The sequence below is a fragment of the Cinclus cinclus genome, chromosome 2, assembly GCF_963662255.1.
Source record: "Cinclus cinclus chromosome 2, bCinCin1.1, whole genome shotgun sequence".
NCBI lineage: Eukaryota > Metazoa > Chordata > Aves > Passeriformes > Cinclidae > Cinclus > Cinclus cinclus.
Genome location: NC_085047.1, coordinates 75,986,847 through 76,001,762, shown reverse-complemented (window position 1 = coordinate 76,001,762; position 14,916 = coordinate 75,986,847). Strand labels below are relative to the sequence as shown.

Below are 14,916 nucleotides of genomic sequence, written 5' to 3'. Positions count from 1 at the left end.
AAAATAACTTCAGTCTTTTCATGGGAGGAACTACCAAGTGCTACATATTGCATTTAAAGACTTAATTTGTTCACTAAAATCCCAGACCCCATACATAACATTTCAGGAACATCCTACATCTTGAAATTAGTAACTTCCTATATCTTGAAATTAGTAGCACTTCATAGAACACATTGCAAGTTATCGGTACAATTATTTTCAATCTGTGGAAAAAGAATTGCTATAGTATTCTTTGTGGCCTCTTGGATGATGGATTGGAGTAATTTAATAAATTACTCTTTTCATCATCTAAACCTGGGTCATGATGCCTGTATGGCATCAAGGAGTGAAGATAGCTTCTTCTCTTAGATATGATAAGAGGGAGTCTTACAGGAATTTTTATCTACTTGAGGATGTCAGGACGAGAAACTAGCTATTGCTTACACTGAGCTATGGAATTTCTATTTCAAGTTGAGTAAAGGAAATTTAAAATCTCACAATGCAATCACTGTGTCATAAAGGGTAGGGCAACATAAAAAGGGATATTTGAATTTGACAAATTCGATTCCATTCAGAGACTCACTGTTTTGAAACTTTTTGAAAAAAATTAGATAAAGCCTGAAGGGCAGAGAAATAAAGGACAGAGCTAAGTTTGTTTTTAACCTCACAATCTGAGAGAGTCTTCATGCACATATATCACATAGCAAAGATATAATTTGGTGAAAAGCCAGTGTCAGGCTTTGATGCAAAGCCATTTTAATACAATGCGCCATAGATCACAAATCCTCAAGATCATTTTGTTTAACCCATCTAGAAATGTTTGAGAAATGATAATTACTAACCTTCATGAAATGTAAGTTTAATTTTGCCTTAGCTTTTGATAGCTTTATGGGTCTTTTCTACAAGCCATTTTTTTCTGTAATGTGTCAAACTGATAGTTGTGAGGATTTAAAGAATGCAATTGCATGTCTGATAGCAGTGTCCCCATAATATAAACCACCAAAATGGAACTTGAAAAAGACATAATGCACAGCAGGAAAGAGTTAATTCCAGGCCAAATGGAATTAAAGGTTTAATTGGCATCCAGATAAAAAATTCCCACTGTGGCAAGCTATTGGGAAAGGAAGAAAGTTTTTATGCACAAGCCATCTCTAGTTATGGGAATGGCATCTTCACCCCTGGCTACCCAGAACCTGGACCATATAAACATGGTACCTGCAGAAGAATGACTCAGAGACCAGCAGAATGCTGCTGCTGGTGGTGATATATTTACTTAATCTCTCTCTCTACCCCTCTCTTCACCCCTCTCTCCTACTACCCTCCTATTTCTTTCTATCTCTCTATCTCACATTTATTGTTAAATAAAATCTGTACTGGTGACTTTGATATATGGTCTTGTTTGCACCTTAATTCATGGAGAGGTATGTCTTCTATTCAGATCATAACAACAGTGCAGGAATCTAATGGCTTTTATGTAGACACTGAACACACACAGCAGCACTGCAGGGTTCCTGGCATTACCCAGTCAAAGACTTTTCTTCAGCTCCATTCTGAAAGAATCAGTGAGAGAGTTTGGCACAGTTCAGCTGCTGCTTGTCCATACCTCAGCCTCTTTGCTGAAACTGCCAATCAGAGAGTGCACTAGCCACAGAGTGCCTAAACCTGCAGTGTTCATCAATGTAGTCCACTAAAAAAGCTATCAAATAAAGCAAATATTGGTTCTTCTTATTTGCCTAAATATGTTAAACTGAAATATCTCATAATCACCTTATCAGTTCCTTGGCTCCTGTGACAACATTCCCTGAAAAAGGTTAGCATATCACAGAGTTAAATTTGTCCTTGTTTTCTAGGGTCTCTGATAAGATAGAGGCTAGGCTCTCTGTTAAGGTATTTGGTATCACCTTAATAAATGAAAGTAGAATGAAAAGATCACTCTGATAAAGAAGATAGTGTATGGAAACAGAAATGCCAAGCATTACTGCCTGTAAAAATATGTATGATGATTGTATGGAGAACGTAACCTATTATGCCACTTAGCAATGGATGAAAAAATGTTACTGTCCTTCTGAGATTGAATAGTGTCTGAACTATTTAAAATTACACAATGTTACTTGACTTATCCTCAAGGGTTTTATACCTTAATAAAGGGTTTTCTAAACATTTTTGAGAAATAAAATATCCTCTGACAGTCACTGTAGGAGAATCAGAAATTTCAAGTTAGGTGCAGGATCATGAATTTGGAAAGCAGCTGTGAACTGCTGTGACAGAGAAGGACCTCTGATTCATGACATGTAGCTCCCCACTAGCTGAGGCAATTCAAATCACATAATCACTTCCCTAAACATATCCAGGTCTATATGAAAAACATGATTAGGTTTGGGGTTTTAACGTTTCTTCCATTTGCATCATCAGGAAATTTGATGAATAAGTTCAGTTCTATGAATTTAGATGATTCTTCTCGTTTCTCATCTGAAGTCAATGAAAATTACCAATCGACATTAAATAAAGTATCTCTATGGAAGCAAAGGCTGAATTTTGCATACCAGCAATAGCATCCTGTACTCAATGTCATGACTGGCTTTCCCTCACTGTAGTAATTTTTTAAACATTAATTTTTGAAGTAGACTCTCCAAGCCTAATGATATTGGGACGCCCCTTCAGTAGGCCATGAACAAATGTACAAAGAAACAGATCTGCTCTGCAATTCTACAGTCAGATTAGAAAAGAGTGCTACAATTGTCAATTATACAGAATAGTAAATAAAATCAGCATGTGAAAAGAGCAATAGGGTATATTGTGAGAGAGAAAACAAAATGCTTATGCAGTTGTGGGGATAAACTATGCGCATACCTGTTAGTGGTTATACATCTGTGCTTTCACCTATATTGCCAGAAAACAGACAGAGTTCATACTTGTTCAGGGATTTAAAAAACAGTTAGGGCAACATTGTTTTGCATGCTAATTACTACTTTTGCCCACTGTTGTTTAAGTTCTACTGGGAAAAATAAGAACAATGGATATTGACAGCATAGGATCTTTTTCAGAGTCAAATGATGGCCTTTGAAGACAGATGTTTTCATGCAGTGATAAGCAATGTTTTATGTTGAAGATTGGTACATGGGCTTCTGAATGAAATAGTTATCAAGTATGCTATTGCTGTTAAGAAGAAAATGCAAAAGTAAATATTTTTATCATATTTCTTTCCTGAACGTTCAATCAGTTGTATGTTTCCTTTTGTTTCTAAACCAGAAAGATTCTCTTCCAAAAAATAAATAAATAAATAAATAAAGGCTTGTTTACATATAGAGGCAAGTGTATAGATATCACAAAATTTTATTCAAAATTTTATTTTTTCTAATTTTAGGTGAAAGCAGTGTTTGGCTAGAGTTTCAACATTCAGAATTCTGATTCACATTAAAAGAGAGCTTCCAGTAGCTCCAGACAAACTATTGGTCCTTCTACCCTAGAGATTTCTGACTTTTCAGCAGTGATATGAGCGTTCGTCATTGCCACAGCAATTTTTACCCTAATGTGTTTCTGCAAATTGCTAGGCTATAAGCTGTGGCAACTCAGGAGCAGACATGATACATTCTAGAGGGACAACAGTAGCTTTTAGAGGCAATAACAAAAACGCTCTTCCACCATCAGAGCTCAGAGACAGTGTATTTGTTCACAGAGACTACAAAATCTTACCGTCTTCTCTCTGGACTGTGACAGTTTTTTATGCAGGAAGAATTCCACCTAAAATGTAAAAATCACTTAGGGGACAGGAAGGAGATTTGTCAGGACATCCATCACTGATTTCTAACTTCTGGAATAATGTCATGATAGAGGATTGTTGTTTTTGTTGTTGTTATTTTTGTTGTTATTTTGTTTTGTTTTCATTCTGGATTTGGGTTTGATTTAGTTTGGTTCAGCTTTTGGCTATGATTTTGTTGATCAATAAGTAAATTTATTGTCAATCAGTGAATTTGGCTTCAAGGTTTTGCATTACATCAAGATAAAACTGAAGATAAAATCTTATTAGACAAAAGCAAATTTTACTTGCCTATGGTACAGAATAGCTTATTTTCTTTGTTATTACATATCTGCATTTGAAACAACTGATCATTGCTTAGATAAGCAAACATATTCGTGGTTTTATAAACTCTCAAATATGATTTGAAATTCCAGTAGTATTCCAGAAATGCACGGAGAGTGTGTTTCCCTGACTTTCTCACATTAAAAAGAAATAAACACTTCCATAATTATTTTTACTTAGTTTCAAGGCTATTTAGTTTCAAGTTTCAAACAGTTTTATGCCCGTGCTACTGTAGAAGGCTATACAGTAGATCCAGATTGTGCCTGAGTATCAGGGCATGTAGAGGACCAGTCCTGCTAGGATAGGTATTCAAATTCCCTGTGCAGGTAATGAACAGAGGTAATACTTTAGAAGTTTTTGTTCTAGAAGGAAAAGGTTGGAGGACTTAACTGTTTTGAATCCCACGACAAAAGTAATTTTTTTCTCTTGTAAATTCACATAACAATTATTGGGTAACCTTGAATTAATCGCTACCAGGAGTGACCTACATGATCTTAGATTCCTTTTTCAGGATGAGAGGAATCACACTTTCAAGGTGACCCTTCGACCCTGATGACTCAATTGATGTAGCCACAGTAAGGCAGGTGTCTCAGACCATCCTGGTGTAAGTGTGTAGCCTTGGAACATGGCATTGCCATGGCTAAAGTGGCCTTTACTGGCTTTGTGTGGAGTTTTGAGGTCCCCCAGACTGGCTCTCCTCAGACTGGCTGTTTTAATGTTTCTTTACTTGCCTGCAGCTTTGTTTTGTTCACTTCAGCTGTGACAAGAGGGTTTTTTTCCTGACTGGCCAGATGACTATGGCAAATTTGGTTTACTTTCATTTATCTTTGCATGAGACAACAATAGTTTTATATAGATAGCAGTAACAAGCAGTTATTCCATGTAGAATGAGATATTTACGGCTGTAAGACAATATTGCAACATAGAGTAATAGAGGCTTAGTGCAAGAGCAGACAACTGCAGACACAGATTGTGGTGTAGAGGAAACACAGACATGGGATGCCAAAGGACAGGGAACAGGGTTGGTACTGGAGACCCCATAACTATGAACAACTGACCCATAGTCTTTGAAGAAATGCACCTCTGGAGCAGGAAAAAACTGGTTTTAAGAGAACCAAAAGGTAGCATTTAACATATGTAAATGACACCATATATATTAGATTCAGTTGTATTCAGGAGCAACAGATTAATGAAGGAAGAGCAAAGGTATAAAAATATGCTAGCAGACATAATGACAAAGTCCATCCTGAAAAGAAAGAATAAAGAGTCAGTGTCATATTCCTCCCTTCAGAGGACCCCAGATGCTGACAATCCAACATAACCCCTCTTCTGCAACCTGAAAGAAACCTGAATGAGCGGAAGACTGACTATAAAATTATAAAAAAATACATAAAAACTATGTAATTTCCTCTTCCCCATGATATTTAGAATACTGAAATGCTGAAATTTATCAACAATTTACATATTCTATATTTTTTCTTAAGAATCACAGAGTTAAGGATTCATAATATAAATCTTCATTTTCTAAATTAAATTTTTTGTTTGTTATGGTGTACATGTAACCAGGACAGAGCAGAGAAATACAAATCACTATTACCTGTAATTTTGTGATACTTTTCTGAAAACACTCTTATTGTATTAAGTGTATCAATTCAATTATCATATAGATAATAAAAAGTCAAACTATGTTTACAGTTATACCCGTGGAATTCAGTAGTATCACAAACATCTGAAAGGAGGAGCTGGCCTGTGCACTAATTTCCAGTCTGATATTGTTCTGAAACTAAAAATAACATATTTTTTATATATTGCTAAAGATATAGGTGACAAGCAAAGCAACCTTTATTTTTCTGAATGATGTTGTTTTTTTACTTTTCTGAAGACCAGGTATTTTTTTTTCAGTTGATAAAACTGTGATTTTTTTTTAGACCAGAGCGTGAAATGCAGCATGGGTTTAATGAACACTTCTGTCTTCCAAAAAGCACAGATGTAAACAGACATGAAATATACTTTTAACAGCCACCACAAAGGTGTTATCTATACTTATAAATAAAGTGAACTAAAAGTGAACAGGAAAGCACATTCTATAAAATACTGATCCCCTAAAGACAGATACAGGGGACAAAGAAGAGAAATGACTCATGGTAAAGCACACTGATATATGTCTTTAGCAGTATGTTTTTGCCCATCAGCAAAAGAGATCTATTATACATTTTCATGTGTGGCATGAATATAATCAGACTTTACTATGATTTTTTTAAGGGCAATATCCTGCTTTAGATACTGAAGTATGAATCCTCACACACAACACAGTTATAAAAACAACTTTGCAGTACATTTTTACATTATTTGTTTTTTGTCCCTAATGTTATAAATATGCGGCTAAAATTCCATGAGCAGTATGGCCACACCATCCAGTGTACCAGTGGCATTGTCTTTGAAGATGCAAGGTGAACTGGATCAAGGAGATCCTTTGAGTCAGAAATACCCCCATCAGTTTCACTGTATGATCCTGTAAACTCTTGTACCAACTCAAATAGGAGTGTTGAGTCATTGAGAGGAGCAGGAAAAGCAGCAACTGCCACAGAGAAAGACCTCCATGTGACTTACATTGAAGAGACTAACAATTGATTTGGACTGCTTGACAAACCTGGAGAGACTTGGTTGTGACACCTAAATTAGGTATGCGCAGCAGGTGACCTTAGCACAGCCCTCTGCGCTGGGAGAGGTGATGAGATGCATCGACTGAGTCCTCCCAGACACAGAAGCTCAGCATGAGCTTCCTCCTCAATGTGAACTGGAAAAGAGCCTCATGGGGTACCAGGTATACTGTCTGCAGCATTTCACATTAAAATGTACTAAAATAAATAGAAATTTCTCCTTGCCTGAAATGCAAATATTCTCTCCACAAATTTTTTCATGCATCACCATGAAGACAAGTTAAAACTTAATTAATATTTCGTTGAGATTTTCAAGAAGAAAATATGGATTTTTCTAGAGTAACTAGCTTTTTAGTATAGTATAGTTAGAAAAAACTTTCAATTACTATTATAATCACGTGTGACTCAGAGCACATAGAAAAGCACACCATCTTCTAAATAAGATAAATGCTTATGCAATTATTTCAGAGAAGAACTGAATATAAAAGAAAATAAATAGAGATAGCTTCAATTACATATTTTAATTCATTATCCTGAGAAGATGATATGGAAATAATAAGGTTAATCTGAAATCTTCAATAGGTTAATCTAAACTCTATATTCTGAACAAGAATATTATTTTAGCATATAAATACACAGGTACAGAGTAGTAAAGAAGCTATATGCATATCTATCCATAGAAAGAGAGAAATAAAAAGATAACCTTTTATATAGCTCTAATTATGCATCATCTTTTATTAGTCATGAAAAGAACAATGATACTTGCTTTCCAAGGAAACAGGTGCTTATTTTTCTCTTTCACCAGCTACACACAGGAAAAGTTGTCACCTTGAAATATTTATTTAAAGTGCTAGGACATTATTTATGAGAATAAGTACTCCAGTCAGTATCTTTTCCCCAGGAGACACAAGAACATTTAAAGACACAGGTACATCTACAGAAAATAGAAATGGAAAGTCAAGAATTATAGAATCACTTGGCCTGGAAAATAACCTTAAGATCCTTGAGTCCAGCTGTTAACCCAACACTGCCAAGTCTGCCACTAAACCATGTCCCTAAGTGTCACATCTACGTGTCTTTTAAATATCTCTGGGGATAGTGATTCTACCATCTCAGTGGGCAGTCCAGTCCAATGTGTAACAACCCTTCTATGAAGAAATTACTTCTGATATACAATCTAAATCTTTATTGGCACAGAGGCTGAGTCCTCTCATTCTGTCACTGGTTGCCTGGGAGAAGAGGCTGAACCCCACCTTTGTACGACCTCTTCTCTAGGTCTCCTCTGAGCCTCCTTTCCTCTAGGCTAAACAATCCCAGCTCCCTCAGCCACTCCAGACCGGTCACCAGTTCCTTGCACTTTTCCAGACACCCTTTGGTGCCTCAATCTTTCTAGATTGACTTCAGGTTTCCTGTAAAACCAGTTATGGACAATGATCTATACCCAGGGAGGAAGCAGGCTTCCACAGTTTCATGCAATGGTACCTCCCTTGCAAGGTACAGATTGTCAAAGAGCTTTTTCCTTGCTCTGACCTGTTTTAATGATTATATAATAGCTCTTTAAGGAACTAATATATTTCTTTGTAGTGTGGTAGATTTAATGAAAAAATCCTGATGTAAACTGGCAGATGTATGAGTCTGAGCAATGATGTGAAGTGTGTGTTGATGCCTAGAGATAGATGGAACAGGAGGGTGAATGAGGTTTCATTGCAGAGTAGTGAGTGAGAAATATCCAGGCCTGTCACTATTATTCATATTGCTACTAGGTTGTTCATAGGTGTCTGGGGAAGAGAAACTTAATTTTCCACTCCAAAAGGAATGTTAGAAATTATTCTATGTAGGTACAGCGTTGAAGATAATGGGAATAGGCCAAGAAAACCAAAGGAAAGGATTATTACAGATTAGTAATTCACATATACCTGAAGAGGTTTTAGGACCAATTACTATCAGTATGTGAAAATGTGGCTTGTGTTTCCTAGATTCTATAGAATAAACTACTATTTTTGGACTCCCTGTCTTTGTAAGGTCTTGAACAACACACAGAAGTTAGGAATGGAAACAAAGTGCTTCAGTATATAAATAAAATTATGAGTAATGAGTAATTGTGGATTTTTCTTCTGCATTTGTGTCTCCTTTTCAAAGCTTTATTCCATTTTTATTGAACTGACTGATACTGGCCATTGTTCAAATAAAAGTTGCCAGGCTGAACTGATTACTAGTGTGAATTGACATTACAAAGGAAAAGAATTCACATTTTCTTTCCCTGAATTACCAGTGTCATAATTTCAAGTAAACAAGACAAGTGAATTTGAAAGATTGATTTACAAAATCCTCAATTGAAAAAAGAGGTCGAGCAAAATGTACACATTGGCACACAAGTCTAATAATGATGTTTATCTGGGCAAGGAATTGTTCAGAGGAATGTTCACTTGCTTTTCTAACTTTTATATCTGTTTACCTATTTGTTATACTGTATGTTATACTTTGTGTGTTAATGACTAGTATATACATATGAGAATAAAAATATCTGTATGTTTCTTTATAGTTTCTTTATATGAGTCTCATATAAGATTAACTTTTTTTTTTTTTTTTTGTCTAGAAAGAGTTCTAGTTACCTTATGAATAAATACAATACTGTATATGTTGGGTTTTCTTTCCTCTTGTAAAATACACCACAGGAGAAATAACTAGAGAATATTCTTAAATACTTCCTGGTTGAAATGACACAGGAATTAGTCCTGGCAGAACAATCAAATTTTATAATAGTAATACGTAATGTACCATTAGTACTGTGGGACACTTTTGCTTGCCTCATTTTATGAAGCAACTTGAGCTGGGATTGCTGTGATTCAGGTTTGCATTCATGTGTCACCACTCCAACCAGGTATATAAGCTACCAATAATATTGATGGAGGTTTGGTGTATGATACATGGGTCCACATGTGAATGTCTAGATCTGTCTGACTTGAGGATGTCTCACTTAGCTTCCAGCTACCACTCCCCATGGCTCCCATTTAAGGAAGCCTCTGGAACATCCCATAAGTCCTGCATCATATATGTCAGTCCCCCGAGGATGTCTTAGATACTTCAAGAAATCTTAGGTGGCACCAGCCATTTTTTTTGAGGCAACTAAGTTGCATTTTTGGGTGTCTGTCTTTACACGAGCTGAAAAATATTCTGGGCTTCACTGACTGTGCTGACAAAGGGCTGTGGTCACTTGCCTAGAGAAAGACCTGAGGCCATTCAGAACAGTAGTGGATGCCAGGTGGGGTTTTTTTGAGCATCACAACTGGCACTCATTGTTGGTATTTCAGTAATTGAATCCAATGACTTCACTTACAGCTTAAAGAGCACATATGTAAATATCTGTATGTTGACATATATGTTAAGATATCTTAATCCAACATGGAATCTTAACTGCGCTGTTATCCCTAGATGAAATGCAGCTATCATATACATTTGTAGTATCTAACATACAGGCTTTTCTGAACTATAAAAGAATAATTCTGATTTCAGAGGGACCCTGACAGACTGAAGAATTGGCTTGATAGGAATCTCAGAAAGTTCAAGAAAGGGAAATGCCAAATCATCTTCCTGGGTAGGAATAACCCCATACATCTGTGCAGTTTGGTGCCTGCTGGGTGAAAAGCAGCTTCGCAGAGAAGGACCCTGTGGTTCTAATGGACACCAAGCTGAAGAAGAGCCCACACTGCGCCCTTGCTGCAAAGACAGCCAACTTCCTTCTGGACTGAATCAGGAAAGATATCAGCAGGCCAAAGAAGGTGATCCTTTCTCTCTGTTCTCCACTAGTGAGACACATCTACAATGTCGTGTTCAGGTCTGGGCTCCCAAGGACAATGACAAGAGAGACATGGACATAATGAACAGATTCCTGCAAAGGGACATGAAGATTTTTAAGGTATGAGAACAAATCTTATACAAAGAGTGGCTGAGAGAGCTGGGTCTGTTTGGCCTGGAGAAGATGCAGAGTGGGATCTTTTGAAAATGTAAAACACCTGATAAAGGGAGCAAAGAAGATGGAGCCAAATTCTTGTCCATGGTGCTGTGACAGGACTCAGTGGGCACCATGACTAAGAGGCACAAACCAAAATAAAATAGCTAAAAACTGTCTGCTAGGAGTGTTGAAACAGTAGAACAGCTTGCCCAAGGAGTCAGAAAAGTCTCCCTCCTTGGAGACATTCCAGCGCCAGCTGAACTTGGTCTTAGGAAACTTGCGAGAAGTGAGTCTGCTCTGAGCACAGGGTTGCTCTAGATGATCTCCAGGGACCGTTTCAAACTTGGTAATATTTTCTTTTTTTACAAATTGCTTTTAAGAGAAAGATTATCATAGACAACTTATTTTCAACATAAAATATTAAAAAAAAAAAACATGACCTTTTATGACTATATAAGTGTTTAAAAAAAACAGGCAAAATATTACACAAAAATCTTTGTTAACACTCAGGGCTCAGATCACTGGCTGATCTTTACAGGATACCATAAATATTGCTATATTCACCAGATCTCTTATTCCAGGCTTGTGAGTGGGGGATAAAGAGATGACAATGAGATACATATATCAAGCCAGAGATAAGCAGTTACCAAAGACTGAGAAACAGTATTACCAAACTAATCAGCATAAATGTCATATAATCGGCCATTGCTGTACATCCTGCTTCAGTTGTGTCTAAAGTGCTGCCATTGTTGGTTTGATGGATTTGTTTTACGTCACTGAGGTTCGTCTTGTCTGGCATCCCTGCTGAGAGAAATAAGAAAATACTGTATGATGCATGCCCTGTCACTACTGGCAACATATAAAAGCTAGAAAAAATTTAAATATCCTCAGCACACAGACTGTCACAGTTTGTTTTCTAATTCTCACGTTACTGCCAAATTCAAATGCTTTATAATTGCATCTAGAAATATGCACTATACTATATGGCTATTCATCATTGAAAGCACTTCTGAGGTCTGCCAGCTCTGAACAAAGTTGTTCTTGCAGAAATATATCTCAACAAACATTTGCAGGCTGAAGTGAACAGTTTTGCAAGTCCCAGTAGTACCTAAAAGTCCACTGCTAACATCTTTCTTAGATTTTAAGAAAAAAACAGAGAATTTAATGGGAAATTTCTTGTGTCTGGGTCCCAATATTATTGCAAAATAATGTATAACTCATGGAAGGTATGCAGAAAAAATACAGTTGTTGCTATATAAAACCTCAATTTTGGCACAATTTAGACAGGTCTTACAACATTGTAAGGAAAAATTCGAAAGCTAACTTTAAACAGGAACACTTTTACCGAGTTCCCAGCTGAATATTTGTAGGTTTATTTTATTTTATTTTATTTTATTTTATTTTATTTTATTTTATTTATTTTATTTTATTTTATTTTATTTATTTTATTTTATTTTATTTTATTTTATTTTATTTTATTTTATTTTATTTTATTTTATTTTATTTTATTTTATTTTATTTCTTTTTTTTTTACCTGGACAGATATTTGTCCACTCTTATGAGACAAGGATGTAATCACCCATTATATTTCCTCTGTCTGGTTAAACATTGGAAACAGAAGGTCTTGGACACACACACTGAAATTTGGTACCATTGTCAGCTGCTTGTATCTGCTATGCATGTTTGTAGACTGTCTTATCCCATATAATAACTTGTGGCATGCCACTATCAATCAAAATTAACAAGTCTAAATTCAGTGTTATTACACACAACAAATATTGACATTGTAATTACAACGAGCCTGAAAAAAGCTTCATATAAAGCAAAGTCAATATTTATGTAATTAGGTCAATACATATATAATTCAGAAGGTAAACTCTACTGCTGGAACAACAGTATTAGAAAGAACCTCAGCTCTACTGAGCTGATATATTGATTTTACAGTCTGAGTTTCTGCATCAGTATTCATTGTTTAGGTGCTTCTTTCCTTTCTGTATCATTAAGAAAGATGAATAAACTAGTGAATCTTTTTTTATTATTATTCCAAGTGACTATGACAAAGTAGAAATATTTTCATCATGGTGTTATCTTTATAGTTAAACTGGTTTAACAGAAGCTGCAGAGGACAGTAATTCTTAAAAATAGCAACTTTTTTGGTGCTTCCATTGAAATTACTCTTTTCTCTAAAAGAAGCTTGAAAGGTGATTTTTGTGAACTTCTGCTCATGTACTCAAATATCCTTCCTGCACCCTTGAAAAAAAAGACAGCTGAAGTCAAACATGCTGTCTGAAAAAACCTGCTGGATGCTTTCTGAAAAAAAACAGCTAGAATAAATTAATCTGCTTTGCTGCTGTACTAAACGGTGTACCCTGCTATTTCAAGTGGATTTATCAATCCCATTCTCTTGCCTGGAGTTTGTGAAAATTAGCTGCATGAGTACAATTCAAGTGGACATACAAGAAGGAAGAGTGACACAACAGATGTTGAGAAAGAGGGAATAAAAGTTTTCCTCATCGTGTACTTTCAGTAACCTGTGTAGAATAACATCAGTCAACCAATGCTTCACTGAAAGTATTTTGAGTGGATCATCACTGTTAAGGTATACCAAGGGTTTTTTTTGTTTGTTTTTGTTTTGGTTTTGTTTTTGTTTTTCGTTTTTTTTTGGTTTTTTTTTTTTGCAGGGAAGATTTTTAAAATAGAGCAAAAGCAAAACAAAATTATTTTCATAATTTCTCCAGCGTTTTAGTAAGGTCTTCTCACATTTAAAAAGACTAATTTCAGTAGACAGTGAAAAATTCAACTCTTGCCTACACAACAAAGCAATTCAGCAAGTGCTATAGTTGTAACAAAGTCGATTTTTCCTGTATATTTACAGATATGCTATCAGACTAGTGGAAGATTGGCCTTATGCAGGACATACATTATAAAAGCTAATTAATATAAAAATGAAAAATATTCTTAAATCTTGCAGTTGAAGAAATAACCAGCTTCCATTTCACATGTTTTGAATCTGAAGGCAATGTGACTAGATAGCAATCAATGACTGGATATTCAGGTGTAATTTCTAGTGAAAATTTAATTTACAGTATTATGAAAAATAGGGATTTCTTTTGATGGGATTTTTTTTTCTTCTCTTTCCAGCCTCAAATGAAAACTGCAGACTTTGGAAGTTCCCATGAAAGCAGTGTTACAAAAAAAAATTCAAACCTACCTATATATTTTCCTTTGATCAACTGAAATGCCATAAATCATTATGTATAATCTCTGATCTTAAATTATTACACTGTTAGAATTGTAATGTAATCATACTGCAAACCTGTCACCTATTCAGCCACATAAGTCTATGCCACACTTTGACTTCATTGAAGTAAGAAGTCCAAAAATATGTATAGATATATTCTGGTGAAAAAAATCACTGAAAAGAAAATCACTCCTTTCAAACAGCCTATTTGAGCAGAACTGTGTTATGTTGCTGGGGTTTTAACAGTAGTTTTAATAAGTATAATTACAGATTTAATTCTGGCATCTAGGCTATCCTTTTTACTTAAATTAGTAAGTTCTATTGTCCATTATGATTCAGGATTTAAACATATATGCCACCTTTCATATATGATAATCTTTAACAGAAGTGATCCTTTCCTGTAAATGAATTTAACTTTCATAGTTCACAGCATACTTGCAATGAGAGATATCTAATTATTTTTAGCGGAACAGACTAGAAATAGAACAACCTTGTTTGGTTTTAGTCTCCTCACATGTCTGAAGCTGGAATTATGTTACAGAAAACGCATTTAAGTTTCCCAAATATTTCAAATTATCTCTGATAAATGTCTAGTTTAGTAATAAAACCATACTAGAACTATTTTGGCTGGGAAAAGGGTAAAATTCAAAAGTCTCATCTGAGATTCAGATGAATTTTTTTTCTGATGAAATTTATATTTTCAGCAGAATAGAAGATAAATAGCTTGGGAATTAAAATCCAAATACCATGTTTGCATAAATCTACATAAAGCAAAGCTGACAAGTATCACAGACGTGTCCCCAGCATCAGCTCTGAAACTGTGTAAATAGCTGCAATTTACAGTATTGTCCTGCTCTGGTTTAGGAAAAAAAAAAATCAGCAAAAGAATTTCTGCAAACATTATGATTAATATTACAGAATCTCATTATAGTTTAACAGCTGTAGCATATTTCTAAAGCTTTTTAACATTTTGTAAACATATTTAAACGTGTGACAGGTAATG

The 14,916-nt window shown here is 35.3% G+C and overlaps 1 protein-coding gene across 1 annotated transcript in view; it reads right to left on the bottom strand.

The window, feature by feature from the left end:
• Positions 1 to 11,072: 11,072 nt before the first annotated feature.
• The window catches only part of GPC5 (glypican 5), a 575,796-nt gene continuing 571,952 nt past the window's right edge, over positions 11,073 to 14,916 (bottom strand). The window contains exon 8 of the mRNA XM_062487799.1: positions 11,073 to 11,473. Coding sequence (XP_062343783.1) covers positions 11,316 to 11,473 — 158 coding nt within the window. The 3' untranslated portion in view covers positions 11,073 to 11,315. The remainder of the gene's footprint in view (positions 11,474 to 14,916) is intronic.